This window comes from Hyperolius riggenbachi, chromosome 4 (assembly GCF_040937935.1).
Source record: "Hyperolius riggenbachi isolate aHypRig1 chromosome 4, aHypRig1.pri, whole genome shotgun sequence".
NCBI classification, from domain to species: Eukaryota; Metazoa; Chordata; class Amphibia; order Anura; family Hyperoliidae; genus Hyperolius; species Hyperolius riggenbachi.
The window spans coordinates 54,172,764-54,197,157 of record NC_090649.1 but is presented as its reverse complement, the minus strand read 5'-3'; the positions used below and the strand labels follow the sequence as shown (position 1 = coordinate 54,197,157).

The following is a 24,394-nucleotide window of genomic DNA, read 5'->3' as shown; positions in this document are numbered from 1 at the left end:
CTCTCCGTCAGGGCGTCCAGCGGTGAAGAAGCCGACCTTCGCCAGGTCGGCTTCCGGGTCGGCGTCATGTGCGTTCCTCGGCGCGGGTCACGTGGTGTACGTGACATCATCGGGTCTCTACTGCACAGGCGCAGTAGAGACCCGATGATGTCTCTACACCACGTGACCCCCCCCGCCGTGGAGCGCACCGAAGCCGACCTGGCGAGGTCGGCTTCTTCACCGCTGGACGCCGAGAGGGAGAGGAGCTGCGCCGAGGGCACCGATCGACTGCCAGGAGCTGGAAGAAGCCCCAGGTGAGTGCAGTTTTTTTTTCTTGAGCAGCATGAACCTTCCCTTTAACGTCGCATTAAACAGCAACGTTCCACTGTGAATGCGACCTAAAAATAAAAACAAAAAACTTTTGGCTGGTTCAGCAGCGTTTAGATTTGGGTCACTTTACAGGACACCTGAAGTAAGAGGACTACGGAGGCAGCCATATTTATTTCCTTTTAAACAATACCAGTTGTCTGGCATCCTGCTGAACTTTCATGCATCAGTAGTGACTGAATCACACACCTTAAACAAGCATGCAGTTAATTGAAGTCAAACACCATAGTCAGCACGTTGGTATAGGGGTTAGCGCTCTCGTCTTGCAGAGCTGGGTCCCCGGTTCGAATCCCAGGCAGGTCAACCTCTGCAAGGAGTTTGTATGTTCTCCCTGTGTTCATGTGAGTTTCCTCCGGTCACTCCTGTTTCCTCTCACATCCCAAAACCATACAGATAAGTTAATTGGCTTCCCCATAAATTGGCCCTAGACTACATACACTATAGGATTCATACATAGACATATGACTATGGTAGGGATTAGATTGTGAGCTTCTCTGAGGGACAGTTAGTGACAAGACAATATACTCAGTATAGTGCTGCGTAATATGTCGGCGCTATATAAATACTTAAATAAAAGTATTAAGGGTTGTACAGATGGTTGATTAAAGTCAGCTGCGGTTGCTGATAATGACTGCCTCAGCCGATAACCAAGCAGCCCCAGACCCCCAACCTGTGAGCGATTCTCCCGACGGATCAACTCACCCGATGGGCTGCTGCCGCCACCAGCGTGATGTCACATGTGTGCTGCTCCTTTGTCCCCTCACACCCCATGCATAGCAACAGTACGCGTCGTCTGCTACATACATACATACTGGCCGCCCAGCGATGTCTCCCAGGGGGATCGGGTCCTCAACGGGTGACATCAGTCAATGGGGTGTATGCACCCTTAGTAGCAAAGGATCAGCAGGACAGCCAAGCAATGTGCATTGTGTAAAAGGAAATAAATATGGCAACCACCATATACCTCTCACTTCACAGATAATCCTACTATTCAGCAGATGCCTCTATAAACATGGCAGACATTGTCCCCAGAAACCATTTCAATGACCAGACTTGGTGATATCAGAGAGAGTCACATGACACGGCGGTGTATAGAAAACGTATTTGGCATTAGGTGGCCTATTTATTAGCACCAATCAAGTGACCCTTGTGTGAGAAATTCCAGCCTGGAATTTCTCATGGAGCGCAAACTTGCCTTTCAAGAAAGCCTATGTGGAATCATCTGCTGCGTCAAATCATAACTGGATGCAATTTTTTTTTTTATAATGTTCTTTTACAAAATTTTGCAGCACGGATACATGTAATATTAATATTTCAATGTACATGTTTTAGTAAGTGTCTAGGCTTCCTTTCAAGTGGTATGAAACTCAATTTTTTAAAGCAAAAAAAAAAAAAAAAATGCTAACAAAATACTACCAGAAAAAAAAAAAAGGGCAGCAGAACAGCATTCAAATCGTTAAACACAGCACTTTCTTCTTCTGGTAAGCGTACATCCATATCCTAAGGTGAAGAGGTGATTAGATCTTGTTTATGTTTTCTTATCAGCCTCAATTAGTAAACACTCCTGCCAGTGCCTCAGCTTGCGCAGTGAGCAGAAGGTAAAAAAAAAAGAAGAGACATCTCACTGGATACATTATAATATACACTGAGTGGCCAAAAAATGAAAGACACCACTTATTTTAAAGTAAACTAGTCCAAACCCTCCGGTATGCAATGCAGAGCAATAGTGGTGTGGCTGGTCGCCTTCAGTGCAGCTCATCAACGTTCGGTGCCATCCATCACCTTGTGGCACCAGTCTCTGCAGGTCTTTTGACTGGGACAAAGGCTGCATGGTGACGGTGCTGAGCTGCACTGATGTGGAGTAAAGAGGACCTGTCATGCATAACTTACAGGAGCAGGCCCCCTTGATGGAGGTCAGCTATACACATGTTGGCAGTGGGGGGGGGGGGGTTACAACCTAACTTAGATACGCCCCTGCTACTGACACATCTCCGCAGAACTTAGCCGAACTGTCACCTAAGGTGTCCCGATCCCTGCTGGGCGTCATGCCTAGTGCATGTGTACCCAGTCCACACTGTTGTCCATTTCACAGAGACTCACCGGGGTCTGATCCATGAGCAGCAACATTTCAAGAACAGAGCGGCTGCTGTGCAGACATTTGGGTGGAAACAGGGTTGTCAGGAGAGCAGAACACAGATTTGCTTTCCAGGGCAGAGCTTGAGTTCACATAAGGGTTAGACATTTACCATAAATACTCCTTGGGATGATTTTGATTTGCTCTTCATCATATTTCCTGCTATTACCACAGCGACTCTTAAATCCTGCTTATTGCTGCAAAGACGAGTGTCTAGCTCTGCGCGCACTGCATGCTGGGAAAGCCCCTGACATTACCGCTAAAGCCAGACTGTGCAGATTCCTCCTCACAGCCAGCACTGTAACCTGTCAGATGCAGTTATGAGAAACAAGATTCATGAGTTCATCATCATGCAGATAGTCATCCGGCTGCACCACAGACAGCAGCAAAGCATTATGGGGATTGTAGTCATCTTCCCAGATACAAAACTGCCAGCCTCCCTGCAGAAACTCCTGTTTGATTATGCTTGAAAGACGGCCAAGATGCTAAGAAGCAGACACTATTCAGGAATATATTATGAATAGTAGTCTTTTTTTTTTCTTTTCTTTTTTTTTATAGCTTAACAACTTTGCACTCCTGGGTTATTATCCCTTAAAGAGCAACTGTCAGGCATAAATCAAAAATAAATCATTTATTTTTATCTGGTAAACAATAAGGATGCTAACCAGGCAATCCTTTTCTTGCTGATAAATGATCACTCCCCAGTTTACCTGACTTATTTGGTACACACAAAGGAAGTTGCAGGGCATGCTGGGTTGTCCTTTTTTGCTGCTCTACTTCTCCTCAGATTTCACTAATGCAGCCTGATTGGCTGAAGCCTCTTTCCCTCCTGTTTTCCCCTTCCACACCTCTGTTCCTCTCTGATTGGCCAATATTTCTCATGCTGAGGCAATGCTCTTTCTATGGTGGAGGTCGGGCAATGCATACACAATGAGGCAGAGGAGAGTACCGTAAGTTAGGAAATTACATCAGGATTGGCTTCAAAATAGCCACAGTTAAAATGGGAGATGCTAAGAAGGATTTTCTCTTTTTACTGTAGAAAAATCACTAAAATCAAAATGTGGACAGTGCAATACGTTTTATGTAAGTAGGGCAAGTATTTATCTACTTATATATGTGTTTTGTTTTTTTATATAGTATGGCTGACAGCTCCTCTTTAAGACTCCTGACAATTTTGATATTTCAGCTGTTGCTATTGATACAGCAGTAACTTCTTTTTTTTTTAAATTATCATACTTATGCTGTCAAAGTAATGCATTTTTCCAGAGCAATCTGGCCTGGTTTGTTCACAGACCGCAAACTGTCAGGACAATGGCCATGACATCACACTGTGGGAGGGGTTTCACCACAATATCAGCCATACAGCGCCCCCTGATGATCTATCGGAGAAAAGGAAAAGATTTCTCATGGGAAAGGGGGTATCAGCTACTGATTGGGATGAAGTTCAATCCTTAGGCCTCGTTCACATCTGCTGCACTGAAAAACGTATGAAAGCGCGTGGTAAAAACCGCATGCGCTTGTGCGCGCTTTAGTGGGCGTTTGTGCGTTGCGCTGCGCTTCTTTAAAGCACGTTTTGCTTATTGTAGCAGTTGTCAATAAAACTTTGTTTTTCTATGTAAATGTATTTTTTTCTCCAATAAGGGGTAAAAACGCATGCGCTTCTATGCACTTGTACGCGCTTCTATGCGCTAAAAAAGCGCACCCATTCACTTGCATTGCTGTGCGCTTTACATCTCAGCGCACAGAAATGCATGCAACACTACGTTTTTGTAATGCTGCTCAGCGCAGCGCATAGATGTGAACCAGCTACATTTAGTTACATGTCAAAATTTCTCTTTAAAGTGGGATACAACTGACATAACATTCAATAAAAAGGTGTTTTCCTACTTTTTTTACCCACACAGTTATCATATTTTCTTTTGTGCACAAGTAATATTGTCGGTTTACAAATTATAAATTCACAAAGTACAGTTTATCTGCACTGAAAGCTGCCATTGCATTTTATTGCATAGCTGCTGTATTTATAAATTAAAATCTGTCTAGTGATCACTTCTCAGCTTTCTGCTTCTCAGCTCAGCTTTGGCAGCTTGCTAATGTTTACTAAATGTATCTGACAAAGGAATGTAAACAAAATATACATAATCACCTCTTAGGATGTGGCCAGAAGCTGCCAACTGAAGCAAGGAGCGTTCCACTGAAGAACAAAGTGCTGTGTTTACCTGTTTGAATGCTGTTCTGCTATAATTTTTTTGTTGTGGTAGATTTTATGCTGCAAATCTTTTAGAACAAAGATGAAATACTGAGTTCCATACCAGTTTAACATGAACAAAACAGAGTTTGTGATATTCCCACCTTCTCTCTCTGTTCCCCCACACACAGTGACTATTAATGCAGAATACACCCCTAACCTCAACTCCTAAAGCTTGCTGTCTGGGGGTAACTGGACTCTTAGCTCTAATTTAGGCTGCACATTACTTCCTGCTACTGCCATCTGTAAAACTTTTCCAGAGTGTGTAACTTCCTTTCACAGGAGGCTACTAAAATGCTTGTACACCCCCCCCCTCCCCCCCCCCCAAAAAAAGAATGTCACCTCTCCAGTCCCTACTGAACTCTGCTGCTTGTCTCATCCACCTCTCCTCCCACTCCTCTGATGCAGCCCCTCTCTGCTAATCCCCCCCATTGGCTACTTATTACCCAAGGTTCCAGTCCCCATCATACAAAGCACTACATTGTCACCTCCATACATTTCCTTATTAATCTCCAGATAGGATGACATCTTCCTGAACTAGTGTTTCTTATTCTGCTGTAAGTTATCATATGAACATGTACCAGTATTGGTGATGTCTTAGACCCAGGGGTGTCACACTCAAATAGATGGAGGGCAGAAATGTAAAACTTAGACCAGGTCGAGAGCCGATGGTCATACACCCCCCCCCTCCCCCATCTGGAATGATCGCACAACACCCACAATTTGCACTGCATGTTATGGCCGTGGTGCAAAAAAAACCCCAAACAAACAAAAAAACCTTGTTGTAGGGAGCCAGGTATAGGTGACCCCTGTGTATAGGAATCCAGATATAGTTGTCCCAAGTATATGTAGCTGCCTCCAGTTTATATAGCTAGGCATAGGTGCCCCCAGAATAGGTAGCTGGGCATAGCAGGTGCCCTAGTATAGCTAGCCAGGAATCAGAGCTCCAGCATAGATAGCTAGGCATAGGTAGGTGCCCCAGTATAAGTTGCCAGGCATAGCAGTTTTTCCAGTATAGGTAGCTAGGCATAGGAAGTTGCCCCAGTATAGGTAGCCAGGCACACAAGCCCCAGTATAGGTAGCCAAGCATAGGTAGGTAGGTGCCCCAGTATTGGTAGCTAGGCATAGCAGATGCCCCAGTGCCGGTGGCTAGGAGGGGAGGGGAGCGGAGCTGCAACAAAGGACATGTTGGCTGCAAGGGGCTGAACTCCAGCCGCTGGAGGAAGTCCTGGGTAAGTAGAGCTTGACTAGGTTTATTTGTCTGACATTGCATCCATGGCTCTCACAATGCGGCCCCAGCCCCTCTCAAGATGGCATCCAAGCATGTGTCACCTCTTATCATGCTGCCACAGGTGTCCAGCACATCGTTAAATGCGGCCCTGGTGCCCAGCAAATATCCAAATGTTGTGCGAGGTACCCAGCAGATATGAATATGCGGCAGAAGGTGACCAGCAACATGTGGGCCCAGCACCTCTAAATCAGTCAGCAGATCCTCAGCGCATATATATGTACCGCCGCATACTAATTTAGCTGACAGAGCGTCTCACACCGTGTGGCCAGCAGGAACCTGTCGGGCGTATGCAGGAAGAGAAGTCGGCGGGAAGAGCAAGTGCATAGCACTCTATCACTACTAATACGAGGAGGAGGCGGGCGGAGCAAGGGTGGCTATTGGAGAGGGGCCTGCCACCTGTATATTCAAAGATGATGGGCGGGACGGAGCTGAGCCGCGGCTAGAGTGTACACAGGCAAGATTTCATTGGCCCGCGCAATCAGGTGGCGGGCCAAGTTTTAAAGTGCTGTGGGCCACGGGTTATGTTAATTGAAAAAGCAGTGGCGGACAAGTTTTCTGGCACTCCGGGCCAAATGTTTCACACGTGCTCAAACCACACGTTAGCGATATCTGTATTTGTATTGCTGGATCTCCCGATTCTAGTTTTGAATGTCTCATGTATCTAAAGTTGGAAGTATCAACAGGATTATTACCTAAACTGTATAGTAAAACAACCACAAGATGTCACGGTCTGTAAAATGTGGTGATGATCTTTATGGGATTGTCATTTCCTGTATTCATTCTGTGTTCCTCTCTTTTTTAAAGAGGAGCTGTTAGGTATAAGGTCTCAGATAAAATAAACACATATATCAGTAGCTAAATATAGGCTGTACTTACATTACATATGCATTTCACTGTCCACGTTTGGATTTCACAGAATTTTTATATAGTATATGCAGAGAATGATGCTCCTGACAGCTCATGGCAGGTTCCATGTTTGTCTGTCTCCTATGAAGCCAAATGTGTCGTCATGTCCTCCCTGCTTCCTGATCACAGAAAAGCTCGTACTGAATAACACTAGTGTGCAGTGAATATTAATTAGCCATGTGGCTAGGAACAATAGCGGACTCCTGCAGTGTACTCTGCAGGGAGATTTATCAGTGCTGTGCACTGGACTGAGTTACATGCTATTGTTACTTGACCCTGTAACTTCTCATTAGCAGCTGAGGGGAGGGCCCCAGAATGCTTTGCAGTATTGTATGCGGCTTGCGGCTTCTTAAAGGAAAGGTTCAGGGAAACCTGTAAAAAAATAAAAATCCCTATCCACTTACCTGGGGCTTCCTCCAGCCCGTGGCAGGCAGGAGGTGCCCTCGCCGCCGCTCCAGAGGCTTCCGGTCGTCTTCGGTGGCCGACCCGACCTGGCCAGGCCGGCTGCCAGGTCGGGCTCTTCTGCGCTCCAAGGACGGGCTCTTCTGCGTCCCAAGCGGGCGCGCTGACGTCATCGGACGTCCTCCGGGCTGTACTGTGCAGGCACAGTAGTTCTGCGCATGCGCAGTACAGCCCGGAGGACGTCCGATGACGTCAGTGCGCCCGCGTGGGACGCAGAAGAGCCCGACCTGGCAGCCGGCCTGGCCAGGTCGGGTCGGCCACCGAAGACGACCGGAAGCCTCTGGAGCGGCGGCGAGGGCACCTCCTGCCTGCCACGGGCTGGAGGAAGCCCCAGGTAAGTGGATAGGGATTTTTATTTTTTTACAGGTTTCCCTGAACCTTCCCTTTAAGAGCTTGGGAATAACAGCTTTGCTGATAAGCACACATCAAATGAAAGAGAGATTTTTATCTTCAGTAATGCCTTTTTGGCTTCTGTCTAAACTGTAACACAGGAGAATAGAGGTTTAAATTAGCTTTTGTAGCCTGACAGTTACTCTTTAAGTAAGCTGCATTACCTGATGTTGGCGTATGATTTATCTCTGCATGCTTTCTTCAGTGAAGAGTTCTAACTTGTTATACTGGGAGCCTATCTGCGTGTGCAGACCACTCGGCTCCATCATCTGTGCTCCCCACTATTGTGTGTTTAGTACTATGTGCAGCGCTACGGAAGGTGTTGGTGCTACATAAATAATAACAATAATATTAGCAGTGTTCGCAACAGAGGAGTAGCTATGGGTGGGCAGGGGGAGACATATGTCCCCGGGCGCAGCACTGTGAGGGTGATCAGCATGGCCATTGCACCCCCACGTGCATGAGAGGTCGCTGGCTGGCTGCCTGAAGTGCCCCTGCTTCTTTCCCTCCCTCTGCAGAAGCGCTAATAGCACCAGAATAAGGCTATCTAAAGGGGGCACATCTGGCTAACTAAAGGGGCACACATTTGGCTATTTAAAGGGGGGGGGGGGGCACATCTGGTTATCTGAATGGGGTGAGGGGGCACAGATAGCTATATAAATAACTTTTGACTCCACCCATGACCATATTTTGATGCAAGGCCACACCCATTTTGTCCAGAGAGGGGCACAAAAACTGTCTTTGTTCACGGGCGCTGAAAACCCTAGTGACGCCTCTGGTTAGCAATGCAGTGCGATAGATCAATTGCCCTAATGTGATGTATGCTAATGTGATGTATGCAGGGCAGTACCACGTAACGTGCGGGTTAACATTTGCAATGAAGAATACTTTGTACTGTATGCATTGCCCAGCATGCACTCCAACTGAACAAGCATCTTCCCATCTACAGCAACGGAGTCCAATCCACAAACTCTCTCCCACTCGAACAAACAACTTACCGGTTTTGGTTTCAGTGAAGCGTCATCAATACTCGCAGACTGGACAATAATTCGAGGGACTGACTGCTGGAAAAAGAATAAAAAATTAACATTAAAATGAGAATATTCTGATACTTCCAGCTTCAGTCTCTTTTAGGGACAATGTGGAATGTATATAAAATGCACAGATAAAAACAAGACCAAAAAAACAGCTGAAATATTGGCCAATAATCACAGCAATGTGTAATGCAGAATTTGTTAATTTATCAACAAAATTGGGTGTTCTCTCCCCCCCCCCCTCCAAAAAAAAAAGAAGAAGAATAGAAGTCGTAGTAAACCGTAGAGCTGCCTGTGTATCAGCACCCACATTAATATTCAAACCAACTGGTCTGGCACCAAAAGTCACAACTGTCAGCTATGAACATTAAAGGGTCACTATGGCGAAAAATTGTACAATTTAAAGCGGACCCAAACCAAACATTTTTTTTATTCAAAATATTTAGTTGCACCACTCTGACACATACAAATATAAATAAACACTCCTTCAAGCCTATGAGCATTTCAGTGCATGCTTTTCACCCTTCTCTTTGCATAACTAGGGTTATACAGGTGGCAGCCATTAGCAATTCCTCCTTTGCTGGACACCTCCTACTCCACCAGTCTGCCGGATTCTGTCCCGGCAATATGAAAGGAAGGGAGGGGTTCCTCCAATAAATGTAAAATATGTTATATTTGTCATCATGCAGCTGAAAAAAGGCTGCTATTTATTATTATAATTTAGAAAATAGATGTTATTTCTGAAATCTTGTATTTTTAGTTTGGGTCCACTTTAAAGTATGTGCAAACATATACAAATAAGAAGTACATTTTTTCCAGAGTAAAATGAGCCATACATTATTTTTCGCTTATGTTGCTGTCACTTACAGTTAGTAGAAATCTGACAGAGGCGACAGGTTTTGGACTAGTCCATCTCTTCATAGGGTATTCTCAGGGATTTGTTTATTTTCAAAAGCACTTAGGCCCCGTTCACACTTGCGGTTCGAGTCCGCAAGTGTCCGGGGGTCGCAAAGAGACCGTACGGGTCTCTGCGGTGGCCACAAGGCGGCACAAGTTGAGGATCCGGAATGTATCAGTTCCGGCTACAATAAAGTAGCCGGAACTAGATACATTGCAGTGCCAGAAAGGCACCGCAAGCATGGGGGATACCGGCGTGTAGTCCGGGCCCCCCAAGTGGCATAGGACCGGTGCTGGAAGCATCCGGTGCTATTGCCAGTGTGATGAGAAACATCCGTTTCTCATTGCACAGCATGGCCGCATGTTCGGGTCAGGATCCGGCCCGGGTGCGTGGGCCAGATGACCGGACCCGAAAGATAGCGCATGTTGGAAAAGTGTCCGGATCCGATCCGGCTCCGTTCTGTACGGAACGGACGCATGTGTACGTCCGCATAGACTTTGCATTGCTATGCGGATTGTACGTTCCGTTTGTACAGTATACGGTCCGGATCCGATCAGGCGAATCCGGACAGCGAACGCTAATGTGAACCAGGCCTTAGTGAATGGCAGTTGCTCTGTCCAACTGCCAAAAAACTGTAGCGAGCAGGGAAGCTGTTTAAATCCTTTTTAGGGAATATCTTTATAAACAATAAAAGCCTTGCTGAGAATCCCCTATGAAGAGATGGACTAGTCCAAAACCTGTCACTTCTGTCAGATTTCTACTCCCTACTGTAAGTGACAGCAACATAGGAGAAAAGTAATTTATGGCTCATTTTACTCTGGAAAAAATGTACTTCTTGTTTGTTTATGTTTGCACATATTTTAAATTTTAAAATGTTTCGCCATAGTGCCCCTTTAACTGAAACCCTAATCAGTATCTGAATAATGTCATTCAAATACACAGCTTTGACATGATTGGGTGAACGGTTTGTATATGGGTAGCACAGTGGCGTAGTGGTTAGAGCTTTTGCCTTGCAGCACTGGATCTCCGGTTCGAATCCCAGTCAGGGCACTATCTGCATGGAGTTTGTATGTTCTCCCCTTATCTGCAGCAGATTCCTCCAGGCTCTCCTGTTTCCGCCTACATCCTAAAAATGTGCAGATAAGTTAATTGGCTTCCCCCTAAATTGTCCCTAGACTACGATACATACGGTACACGATACATACATAGACATATGACTATGGTAGGGACTAGATTGTGAACCCCTCTGAGGGACAGTTGGTGACAAGACAATACACTCTGTGCAGCACTGCGGAAGAGGTCGGCGCTATATAAATACTAAATAGGAATATGTTCCAAATAAAGTGCCCTGTGGTTGGTATAGACATATAATCTCCTATGCAGCCATTTTGTGCCGTGAAATGGCAGCATTGTTCAGGCCTCCTCATCAGATGACTGGGAATGCAGTTAGTGTTAGTTACAGCAGCTATAGAAGTGCCCAGGTCTCAGCAGTGAGATGGATGGAGGGCTGGAGGCCGGGGAGAGAATGATTTGCTGCTTGCTTCATCTTTTATAGTTAGGCCTCTGAGCGGGAGACTTCTGTGTATCAGTAAAACAATGGTGATGAGGAAGACGTATGTGAGGAGAGGCCTGCCGGGGATAACTAATACACAGCTACCTCCATGCCTTATAACAGATATTAATACAGCGTGTAAGTGTTCCTGGCGCATCTCACAAAGCAGGCCGCTCGCTGAGCGAGTCATTAGCATGTTTTATCCTCCTGCCACACGCCAGCGAGGCAGCGATACGCATGGGGCGCTTTATTAAAGGGGATGTGAGGCAAACAGCGGGTGTGACTCACTGTGTTCACTTTAAACAAGACTCAGCTTTACTATGATAAACAATGCAATACAGAGAATATCCTTACTACACACTGCGATTATTAGGTTTATTTAAATATTGGCAACCAGTTCCCACAAGTTAGTCATTTTTGAAAAGGACTAACCAATCTGATGCTGCGCTCTGAGGTAAAGGTCCCTCCTCCTCCACTTCCTCTCAGTGTGCAGAGTGGATGCTCAGCTGGTCATGTGACTGTCTCCATATCTGCAGCAAGTTTTCTTCACATCATGATCTGCTGTCAGGTTTGGTTTAACCCTTTCCAATCTTTTAATTAGATCACCCAGTCCTCCTATATTCACTGTGCGATGGAGCGCACACACTCTAACCTCGCCCCACAATGTGCGCATGCCAGCGTAATACGTAATTATGTGAAGCAGTGTGGTAGCGGTGGGACTCAAAGTGTCAGACCTAACCTGAATTCCCACCAGCAAGATCTGCAATCGCTGTTTGCGGCAGCGGTAAGGAGCGATCCTGTAAACGATAATTTACACAATCACTGCAAACCGCTGCAAGTCAATGAGGAACGATCCTCAACAACCTAATCAGATATGTTGGTCATTCAAAAAGGAACAATCGCCGTGGGTGTCAACATTAACGCATTATCGTTAAACGACGTTGTGAGACATCGCGAAAAAAATAGTTTGTTGCTAAAAATCGTTCAGTGGGTATGGGCTTTTAGTCCGACACTTTGACCTGAGGGGGCTATTTGCACATGACCACCAATGGAAGTGACACAGAGCATGTGAATTTAACCTCTCTGGTCGCCATGGCAAGGCCTGTTCTGAGTGGAACTTGTCCTGTTAAACTGCTGTGTGGTCTTGGCCACCATACTGCAGCTCAGTCTCAGGGTGTTGCCAATCTCTTTATAGCCTAGGCCAGTCATCTGCAAACTTGGCTCTCCCGTTGTTAAAGGGACACTTAAGCCAGAAAAAAAATGTTTTACTCACCTGGTGCTTCTACCAGCCCCCTGCAGCAGTCCGGTGTCCTCGCAGTTACTCACTAATCCTCTGGTCCCCCGCTGCCAGCTAGTGTCGTTTTTGCCGACAGGACTGGCCACGCGTAGCTTTCTCTGCATTCCCGACTGCAATTTGCGCTATTGCGGGCCGCAACACGTACATACGCGTTGCCGCATATCTATGCGCTGGTAATGCGGCAACGTGTATTTTTGTACACGTTGCGGCCCGCAATAGCGGTAATTGCAGTCGGGAATGCGGAGGAAGCTACGCGTGGCAAGTCCTGTCGGCAAAAATGAAACTAGCTGGCAGCGGGGGACCAGAGGATTAGTGAGGGGCTGCGAGGGCACAGGACTGCTGCATGGGGCTGGTAGAAGCCCCAGGTGAGTAAAACGCATTTTTTTTTCTGGCTTAAGTGTCCCTTTAAGGAACTACAAGTCCCACAATGCATTTGCTTTTATGAATCATGACTGCGGCTGTAAGACTCCTGCAATGTATTGTGGGACTTGTAGTTGGAGAGCCAAGTTTGCAGATCACTGGCCTAGGCCATCTTTATATAGAGCGCCTCTGCCGCGAGGTGCCATGTTTAACTTCCAGTGACCAGGGTGAGAGAGTGACAACACCAATCAGCTGTCCATTCACACTGGAAACCTTGTAAAGCTGATTAACATGACCCCAGTGAGGGGAAAATGTCTAACTGGGCAGAATAGTGACATTCACTTAGGGATGTACTCAATTTTTGTTGCCTGTGGATTCAATCACTGTGTGTTGAGTTACTTAAAAACGGAACAGCGACTTTTATTTTTATTTTTTTCTTTAAAGAGAATCTGTATTGTTAAAATCGCACAAAAGTAAACATACCAGTGCGTTAGGGGACATCTCCTATTACCATCTGTCACAATTTCGCCGCTCCCCGCCGCATTAGAAGTGGTTAAAACAGTTTTAAAAAGTTTGTTTGTAAACAAACAAAATGGCCACCAAAACAGGAAGTAGGTTGATGTACAGCATGTCCACACATAGAAAATACATCCATACACAAGCAGGCTGTATACAGCCTTCCTTTTGAATCTCAAGAGATCATTTGTGTGTTTCTTTCCCCCCTGAGGGGGGAGTGCATAGCAGAACCACAACACTGAAGAACTTGGCAGCCTTCCAGACACAGGCTGACAAGTCTGACAAGGGAAAGATACATTGATTTATTACAGAGACTGTGATAATACAAAGTGCTGCAGTAAGCCAGACCACATTAGAATAGCTTTTGGAACTTGTAGGATGATAAAAAACAGGATGCAATTTTTGTTACGGAGTCTCTTTAACAAGAGAGGAACAGCAATTTTACACGTTATACAAGCTGTATACTGACTACTTTACATTGCATCAAAGTGTCATATCTTCACTGTGGTCCTATCAAAAGATATAATGAAATACCGTGTTTTTGGAACTATAAGACACTCAGGACTATAAGACACAACTAGGTTTAGAGGACAAAAACCAAGGGAAAAAAAAATATACTAAACCTGGTCCATGGTCCAGGGGCATCTTGTAGATGTTCTCGCCCCAATTATTGTGCCACCTGTCCCCCTTTGTATGCTCCCTGTGTCCTACCCCCTTTTGTGTCCTCCAGTACTCCCCCGCATCCTCCTCCACTTCCCCTGTGGAATGTAATTAGTATCGGCAGCCGCGGGCATCTCTCTGATGCCCGCAGCGATCAGCTGCTTCTCCTCTCACTCGCTCTTCCCCCAATTACATTCCACAGGAGGAGCGGAGGATGATGTGGGGAGAGTACAGGGACTCCCGACATAGCGGTAGGTCAGCGGTTTGTATCGGTGTGCGATCGTATGTAGAGGACTCCCTGTATTTGGGCTTTAAGACGCAGGGACTTTTGTTCCCCATTTTTTTTTTGGGGGGGGGGGGGAAGTGTGTGTATTTACAAAAATGTGAGCAGTGTACAGGTAGTCCCCGGGTTAACGAACGAGATGGGGACTGTAGGTTCGTTCTTAACCTGAATCTGTTATGTTCTTACTGCGCCATCTCTGTCCCCTGTACATCTTCTGTGCCCCTCTGTGCCTCCAGTGTCCCTCTCTGTGTCACCTCTGCCCTTTGTACCTGCTTATACAAGTTTAAAAGCCATTTTTTCTTTGAATTTTTTAAAATCGATTTTCTCAAAAACTACAAGTCCAATTTGAATTTTTTTTTTACTTGTTCCCATGGAAACACAGAATCCATGCCGTTCGTATCGGCGAGTCGTTCGTAAGTCGGGGACTACCTGTACTCACTTTTGCGAGACACCGTACGTAAGCCTGCAGATTTGATCAAACTGAAAATAATGTCAAGTTCTGCAATTTTGTTATTTTATAAATGAATGCCCACAGATTCCTTGCTCTGTTTGTTGCACTGGCAATGATGCGCACAACAGACTGTTAGACGTGACCGAACAGAGAAGTTCCATCTGGGCTGCCTAATGACATGCACTGTGTGTATGGAAAAGAAGAAGAAAAAATATCAAAGGAGTCTGAGCTGTAACAATGTTCGGCCCATTATCAGTCAGCGGTGTGGGCCCATAAGTCATGCGCTGAGATGGCCGCGCTGTGGCGGAGCGGAACGTGGCTGTGGCTCTGCCCGGACCCTCATATATCTCACTCCTGTAGACATAATGCTTTGACAAGCAGCTCTTTACGGGTCCCTCCTGGATTGGAGCCATCAGAAAGCTGAGAAGAGCAAGGTCTATTTCCACCTGATCGCTCCATAAATAAGGTTAAGCACATCTATTATCAGGCCTGCCACGGCAAATGAAGGGACAGATGAGACGGGTTATCTTAAAGAGTTTAACTCTTAACAGGCTGGGCAGACGCACTCTGTGCAGCGATAGACAAAATCAGGAAGTACCCGAGGCAGAGCGGGATAATGGACAAAGTTATCTGTAAACAAAAGTATTGGAGTAGTCTGGGAAAAAAAAAAGTAGCTAAAAGAAAACTAAAGCTGAATACCAATCACAACGGCCGCAAAAGATGGATCGGGGATACGCGGTGATGAAAAAAAAAAAAAAAACTACGAACGAACATTCCCCAATCCATCTTCTATATTCATATACCGTGACACAAATGATGGGCACAAACACGATGTTGAACGATCTAGTCAATTAGCGCAGAGGTCTATCGAGATCAGAAATGACTATCCACGATTGGATCCATCCTGACAGTCATTCAAAGCGAGCAATCATCGTGTGTAATCTGCCGAACATTTAACGAACGTTCGTTAAACGATGTTAGGCAATATCGCACAAAAGGTGGTTGTTTGTTAACGATTCAACGTGAAAATCTTCTGGTGTGTATGAGTCTTTAGAACTTGAAAGTCAAATAAAGAATCCCGGCATGCAAAAGAGCAACCATAACAGCAATGTTTAATCAAAAGTATAGTGTAAAAAATAAAATAAAATAGGTGTTCGGGATTGTTCACATATCCTACACTATAAAATCCCTGTCTCGCTGCATCCCCTGTCCCTGTGTCCGTGCATTCCGCGTACTGCGCATGCGTGGCACACGAGCAGACTTGGGAGAGCAGGAACACGGGGCCAGGGGGGGGGGGGGGGAGCGTGTGCGCGTGTGCATGCGCACTGACCGTTGGCGGCAACAGGGGAGAGGAGAGGAGTAGCGCCCGTTTCTATACAGGCCGTATGTCTAGTTATAAAATAAAATGCAGAGGGTGGTGGTGGTGGGGGGGGGGGGGGTTCATTCTGGTTGGATACATTATGAAGATTGAGGTAGGTAGCACAATTAACTTATGTTGACACAGAGGCAATCAGCAGTGATATGGAGATGTGTGCCCCACAGGCTGAGAGGGCACGCCCCTATTGACCTACTTTTAGTTGATGGAAGTGGTGTTGAGTAAGGCCTTGTTTAAACAGGAACGGTAACCAAGGATTGAACGTGGTCCCAATCAGTAGCGGATACCTCCTTTCCCATGAGAAATATTTACCTTTTCTCAAACGGATCATCAGGGGGCGGTGTATGGCTGATATTGTGGTGAATCCCCTCCCACAGTGTGAGGTCATGACCATGGTCCTGACAGTTTCCGGTCTGTGAACAGTGTTACATTGTGGGAAATAATGGCTGTTTCCAACTGCCAAGCAACCAGTATCCCCCTCTGTGCATATGCATATGCATATATAGATCTATTTCAACCTTTTAGCCTATTGCAATGTTAGGGGGTGTGGTTATAGAAAAGGCCGGTTCTAGACTTTTTGCTGCCTGAGGCAAACTTGTGAGGATGCCACACCGCCCCACCCCGATTTGGAATGATCACACAGCACCTGAAAATGTACTCTGCTTTATTTAATGTTCTCACATGACATGCTGCAGCTCAACACACTGGCTGGCTGTGAGTCTGACAAATACACTGTTCATCCTCAGCCACTCCATTCCTCCTCAGGAAGGTACACACAGTACAAACATGCTGCCCCTGAAATCTCTATGCCTGATGTAAATGTTTCACCTTGCTTCATGAGAGAACCGGCCCTGGTTATAGATAATTGCAGTTGGTGCAGTTTTTTTTTTTTTGTTTTTTTTTGTCATGTCTGCCAGTAGTAAAGATGATGACCCGATTGTGACTCAAACAATATGAACAATATCACATGGCAAAGATCAATCATTTCTTGATCGCTCTTCCATTTTTTTACTTCACACTTTGCAATGTATCGATTTATGTTTTCCCCCTTTTTGTTAAAGTCGTTCTTTAAGGATAGCCATGAGTTTACAGTGCAATGCACGCCATCTGGGTTGCTGCGAGTTGTGCGGCTGATCCCATGCACTTGATTGATACATTGATACACATTACGGCCTGTGGTGGTACTCAAAGTGTGGCACCCTTTTCACCGGACTTACCATTTGGGGCACTTTTTTTCACTACAGGTCCACTTAAAGATCCTATACATGGTGCGAGTTGAATCCAAGACCCCAGTGCTGCAAAGCCACAAGGCTATCCGCTGAGCCAGGCTGCAGTCATACAGATCGGCGGTGTAGCCAGCAACTGATGTCACAGACACCTGACAAATTGTACAAGACTAGGGGTTAAACCGTAAGACATCAGTTTAATCTGTGCGAGTATAATAAGTTTCTGGCAGATGCGAGACAGATGACTTTAGTGTCATTTACTTTTACGATTCATTAATTCCTCACTGCACAAATCATATCTTTGACAAAACTCGAAATAACCTTAATATGAAGGAAAAAGTCCAAGGCAGCAATCTGACTGCACTAGGAACAGTAAATCATGCAGCGGCGCGAAACACAGGCTTTGTGATCGGCCAGCGTGGGGGGAGGGGGGGGGCGGCAGCGGCGAAACGCCCTGATTATTAACTTATTATTTACCCATGCAGAACAAATTCCGTCTGCCGGCCTTCACAGAATCACTGGTGAAATTAGTGAGTTTCATTTACACTGTTAATTACTCAGTACTACTATTAAGATCTAAATTAGAAAAAAGGATTATCCTACTTAAAAAAATTAAAAAAAAAAAATGTAGGCTTTTGATCAAATTTTTTAGGCATCAAACACTGTGGAATCCTGTATTGTTTTTGTTTCTCCTACAGATTGGCATAAATACTAACCATGTTTTGGGCCCCTGATGAGTCACATTGTGGGGAAACATGTAGGTCAGAACGTGGATTCGGAAGGATTAGACATGTGAGGAACAGAGCTGTGGAGGCGGAGTTGAAGAGTCTGAGCAATTTTGGGTACCTGGAGTTGAAGTTGGAAGATTCAATAAGACAACAAGCAATTGGCTCACAGGCTGCAAATGAAATGAAACCTACAGAGATGCGCAGAGCCCCCCTGAGGCTAATACACACCTTGAATACAAATCAGATGCAAATTATATACTTATCACTATTCTAAAAACTTGAATGCAAACTGAAGCCCATTGAGGCAGCTTGCCTGAAGTATACTTGTGTTCTTTATACAGCAGAAAGGAATGCCAGCTCTTCTGCGGTAAATTCAATAAACTGAGGTGTTGGAGTTTTTTTTTTTATTATTATTATTATTATTTAGTATTTTATATAGCGCCAACATATTACGCAGCGCTGTACAGTATATATATATTGTCTTGTCACTAACTGTCCCTCAAAGGAGCTCATAATCTAATCCCTACTATTATCATATGTCTGTTTGTATTATGTAATGTATGTACTGTAGTCTAGGGCCAATTTAGGGATGAGCCAATTAACTTATCTGTATGTTTTTGGGATGATTTGTTGAATGAGTTGATGAGTTGAATGATTTTTGTACCAACTCCACAGTAAAGGTGCGTACACACATGCGACTATAGTCGTTTGAAACAATCGTTCCCCGATCATTTCAAACGACGATCGTTTAGAAAAAAGCTGCCAACGACCATTAAGTCTAACGACGGACGAGCTAGATTGTTAAAAATTAATCTAGCTTGGCGGGTTTTTTCCAACGACGATCGTTTGCAAAAGTAGTACATCGATGGAAAACGGTCATTTGTACTAGGCTTGACATGCGCATTTTGCTATTTCTCCATGGAACTTTTCATTTTTATGCGCAAGCGCAATAGTTGCTTTACGTGATGTAACGTTCGTTCTAACGATCAGATCGTTACACACCTTTAAAAGCTAACCTTACTTAGGTTGTTCTTTCGTCAATTAACTGTTCGTTCGTCGTTCACAACGAACGATCGTTGTCGTATGTGTGTACGTAGCTTAATAATTTAGACTTAGGGCCTGTACACACTGAAAAACGCAAGCAAAATTGCAAGCGCATGCGTTTTTAAAATCGCAAGTGCATGTAGTTTTAAAAACGCATCGTATGCGTTTTTGATGCGTTTGCGTTTTTCTTGTAATTGCTGATTGGCTAAAGAATCCTTTGTTTTTTTCTAGTTTACATTTCAACAGGAATCAGGAAATATCAGAGTCTTCTGGGATACTGACTTCTGAAAAACTCAGGCAAAAACGCAAGTGCATGCATTTTTAATGCTTTTTTTTAAAAAAGCGCAGCAGGCACTGCGATTGCGTTTTTCTAAAAACGCATCGCACCAGTGTGTACAAGTCATCACGATTTTCATTCTTTTTCAAAAGACCTTGCGATTTTAAAAACGCATCAGTTTTTAAAAAACGCAGCACAAGCGCAGCAGTGTGTACAGGCCCTAAGGAGTAGGAAAATTTTGGGTACCTGGAGTCAGTTGTTTCATAAACTTCATAATGAGTTGTAGTCGTATGATTTTTGTACCGACTCCACAGTGAGGAACTGTGAGGAACTGTGCATATGCAACATAGTAAATTAAGCATGACACTGAGTTTGACAGCTTGCACTATGACAATGCGTTGCTTGATGAGGTAATGTATACATTGAAAGCCCGCCTGCCACACAGGGAGAGCTAGTCCTTAAGACACTCTACGCCATTCTAACATGCATATGTGCTTTTTAAATGTAATAAAGTGTCATGTTTTTACGCTATGGGAGATCTAGTAGAAATTTCTGGTGATATCCAGGAGGTGTGAGGAGACCCTATAACTGCCCCAAGGCAGTGTTGGGCCCGTTCTGAGGGGGTTGGAGGACTGAGTGCCGTGTGATTGGGTGTGGCAGAGGCTGTCCTATCCCAAAAAGCTTTTGCCAAGAGCTGGGATGTGCTACCAAGCTCAAAACATAGGACATCATGTGTGCTCACTGCTCTGGACTTCATAATATTGCGATGCACGAATGAAAAGAGAAAAGAAGAGAAGAAAGAAAAACTCAAGAGAGGCAGATCCTGAGTGTCTACATAGTGCTCACAACCTTGAAATACAGTGTGGGAGACACAGACAGAGGTATAAAGGCAGGGAGAGCAGACTATTCCAACAGTGAGCAGAAGACCCTTGAGGATGAGAATCACTTCCTGCTGTACTGCCCCAAATATACTGCAACCAGGGAAACTTCTTTAGGAAATTCATGGACCCATTTCCAGACTGTCATTTATTAGTGGATAGAAAAGAGAAAACTCTAGATTCTACTGGGAGAAGAGGAACCCGTAGTGACAATCGCTGCGCACTGTCATAGCATGCCAGAGACGGAGGAGGAATCCACAATGACAGTCGCTGCACACTATGTCACAGTATACCACAGACAGAGAGGAGGAATTCTCAGTGACAATCGTTGCACACTATGTCACAGCATGCCACAGACAGAGAGGAGGAATCCACAGTGACAGTCCCTGCACACTATGTCACAGTATACCACAGACAGAGGAGGAATTCTCAGTGACAATCGCTGCACACTATGTCACAGTATACCACAGACAGAGAGGAGGAATCCACAGTGACAGTCCCTGCACACTATGTCACAGTATACCACAGACAGAGAGGAGGAATCCACAGTGACAGTCCCTGCACACTATGTCACAGTATACCACAGACAGAGGAGGAATCCACAGTGACAATCGCTGCACACTATGTCACAGTATACCACAGACAGAGGAGGAATCCACAGTGACAGTCCCTGCACACTATGTCACAGTATACCACAGACAGAGGAGGAATCCACAGTGACAATCGCTGCACACTATGTCACAGCATGCCACAAAGCATAATGAACTGTAATCCTAAACTTGTCCACAGACTGTTTACCCATTGTACCTCTAAACCCACCCGGGACCCAGCGTACGAGAGATAACGGCTCGTGAGACTTGGGCGCAGGATACAGCCGGTATATGGCTGATCCTGCTGCCGCACAAGTCCCGGACATATTAAATACTATTCCCCTTCCAGGCCGCCATGGATGGTGGGGAATGAAATAATTCAGCTTCCAGCAATTGCAAATTATTATGTTTTAAAAGTAATTTCAGCTCTGTCTTCTGACGGCGCTGAAGTTACTCCGTGTGCGGCTATAGCTGTAATTCCTTTTACAGCCTATGGTGGCGCCGGCTGCACCCAAATCTCCTGCGGACCCACCCCCATTTCTCCTAACTTAGGTGATGCCTGAATCTATCTTGCTCAAGTCCATAAAGATACTTTTGATTTGAGAGAGCGTAAGAACCAATAGTGATATTTACCATTGCCAATGCATTTTTCTTTGTACAATTGTTATAAGTAAATTGCAGATGTTCAGCTGCATATTGTATAAAGCCAGTACTGCATGTTATGTATTGCGTAGCTTCACATCCCACCCCAATAACAGCGGGCCGATGCTTAAAATGCTGTGCTTGGCATTAATCTGTGCTATATACATCATGCAGTAAATGGGTTCATTCCATATGCTGCTCTGTTACTGGACTCATCATTGTTTTTCAGCCTGTGTAATCTTCCCTGCTATTTCCCCATTCGTGTGACTCATAGAAGCCTCCACAATGCACACTGCAAATCCATTTACAGCAGGTGTGAAAAAATGACTGATCAAACCGAATGGGGTTATTCCAGGCTGCTTCACTAAACTCACCCCTGCAGAGCCTTATGGGGAGCCTTACGAGGCTTCAATGGATGCAGCACTGTATAGGAGTAACATTATGCAATGTATTTATATGTAGCACTGACATCCTCCACAGCACTTTACAGAGTACATAGTGATGTCACTGACTGTCCTCAGAGGAGCTCACACTTTACATTATGACTATGGTAGGATTAATGTCCTACTACATTATTATCATTATTATGTATTTATATAGCACGGACATCTTCTGCAGCACATTACAGAGTACATAGTCATGTCACTGACTGTCCTCAGAGGAGCTCACACTTTAATCCTACCATAGTCATAGTGTAATGTCCTACCATATTATTATTATTATTATTATGTATTTATATAGCACTGACATCTTCTGCAGCACATTACAGAGAACATAGTCATGTCACTAACTGTCCTCAGAGGATCTCACAATTTAATCCTACAACAGTGATGGTCTAATGTCCGTGTCAGTCATTTCTCCTTCGTAGTCTAGGGCAAATTTTTAGGGAAAGCCAATTAACTGATCTGTATGTTTTTGGGACGTGGGAGGACACCGGAGTGCCTGAAGGAAACCCACGCAGACACAGGGAGACTATACAAACTGTGCAGATAGTGCCTTGGCTGGGATTCAAACCAGGGACCCAGGGCTGACTAATGCAATATGCAATGCAATGCAATGCAGGGCTGACTAATGCAATATGAAGCCATTAAACTGAAAATAAAAAGGAGACCCTTTCATGTTTCTAACATCCTACTTATTATCCATACTACACATACAATTCATTATATCATACGTTTATTTTCACTTCAGGTTCACTTTAAAGAGTACCTAAATTACAAATTACAGTTTGCTTTAAACCTAAACGTTGCCAAATATATAAAATCACACATAATAAAGTGTGATTTCCTCACCCCCCAGGCTCCGTACTCCACATATGGACTAAATCCCCACCCCCAGTGTGAAATTGGGCCCTGGCATTTTTCTTTCTTTCCAGACCATAGGTGCAAAGGATGCTTGGGGATTGATGTCATAACTCCCCCCCCTCATGTCCATGTGTTCTAATCTAGGCAGACAGACAGACATTTGAAATAAGAATTATAGCAAACAGACATGCTAAGACAGACGACAGCAGTTCTCCTGTCTCTCCTCTCTTTTACACACTGTGAATAGAGAAGTAATTTGATCCAGGCAGGCAGAGAGCAGGGGAGGGAGGGGCAGGGGAGGGAACCAGGCTGGAGGGCAGAGACAAAGCTTCAGCATTAGGATGAATAAGGAGGTGCTGCTATAGATATAAATGTCAGTCTGTTCTATCCACTATGATGTACCAGATGTAAACTTTCAAACTCCACACAGTGCATAGACTACATACAAGTTATGCCAGTCAGACCTTTGTTTGGCTGGAGGTGGTCTTTAACTGTTAGTGGGGTGTGGTACCTTGCCTGGTGTTCCCCCTTAACCACTTCCGGATTCTCGGTGCGTATATGTACGCCCCTGAATCCTGAAGTGCGGCCGTTCCATGTCAGTTCACGGAGGGTGTCTCCGTGAACACCCTGCGAGCCGATCGGCGGCTCACAGGGTAAATGTAAACACACGGGGAAGATCTTCCCCGGTGTTTACATGTATACGGCGCTGCTGCGCAGTAGAGGAGATCGGCGATCCCCGGCCTCTGATTGGCCGGGGATCGCCGGCATCTGATAGGCTAAAGCCTATCCCATCAGGCGCAGGACGGAAATCCGTCCTACGCCGCTCACAGAGAGAGGGAGGGAGGGAAGGGGAAGGAGGCCAGGAAGCGCTGCGGAGGGGGGCTTTGAAGAGCCCCCCGCAAGCGCAAGCAGCCGGCGGCGATCAGACCCCCCCCAGCAGGACATCCCCCTAGTGGGGAAAAAAGGGGGGAAGTCTGATCGGCCTGGCTGCAACCTGATCTATGCTGTGGGCTGGAGAGCCCACGCTGCACAGATCAGCACAAAATACCATGGTATACAAGTGGTTAAAGTGGACCTGAACTTTTGCACAGGACAGGAGAAAAACAGAGAAATGCACCTTCTATGTATTTAGAGAGAGTTTAGCCTGTCTAATTCCCCCTCATCTGTGACTAATCTCAAGTTGTAATTTGATCTCTCCCTGTGTCAGCTGACTACCTCGGCAGAGTAGCTAATTGGTAAACACAGGATGTTTTAACACTGTCTGCTCCTATTAAAGCAGGAACAGAGAAATGTTTTTTTCTTTAAAGGTTATTATGCTGTTGCATATCTTTTAGAGCAGAGAGGAAGATCGGAGTTCAGGTCCGATTTGATATACCCGAGCTCGCAGTGTGGGGCGTTGTCGGTCCCTGCAGAGCAGATTGGGAACTGCTGCTGGGCAAGCTCTGGGAGGATGCGGAGGAGGGGAGTGGGGGGAAATCAGAC

At 45.3% G+C, this 24,394-nt stretch overlaps 1 protein-coding gene across 2 annotated transcripts in view; it reads right to left on the bottom strand.

Moving 5' to 3' along the window:
* Positions 1-24,394, bottom strand: part of KIF13B (kinesin family member 13B) — a 368,955-nt gene that overhangs the window by 9,683 nt on the left and 334,878 nt on the right. The window contains exon 38 of one of the 2 annotated variants that reach the window (XM_068280045.1): positions 8,796-8,861. In XM_068280045.1, the coding sequence (XP_068136146.1) occupies positions 8,796-8,861 (66 nt within the window). The remainder of the gene's footprint in view (positions 1-8,795; positions 8,862-24,394) is intronic. The other variant, XM_068280046.1, reaches the window with a different exon arrangement.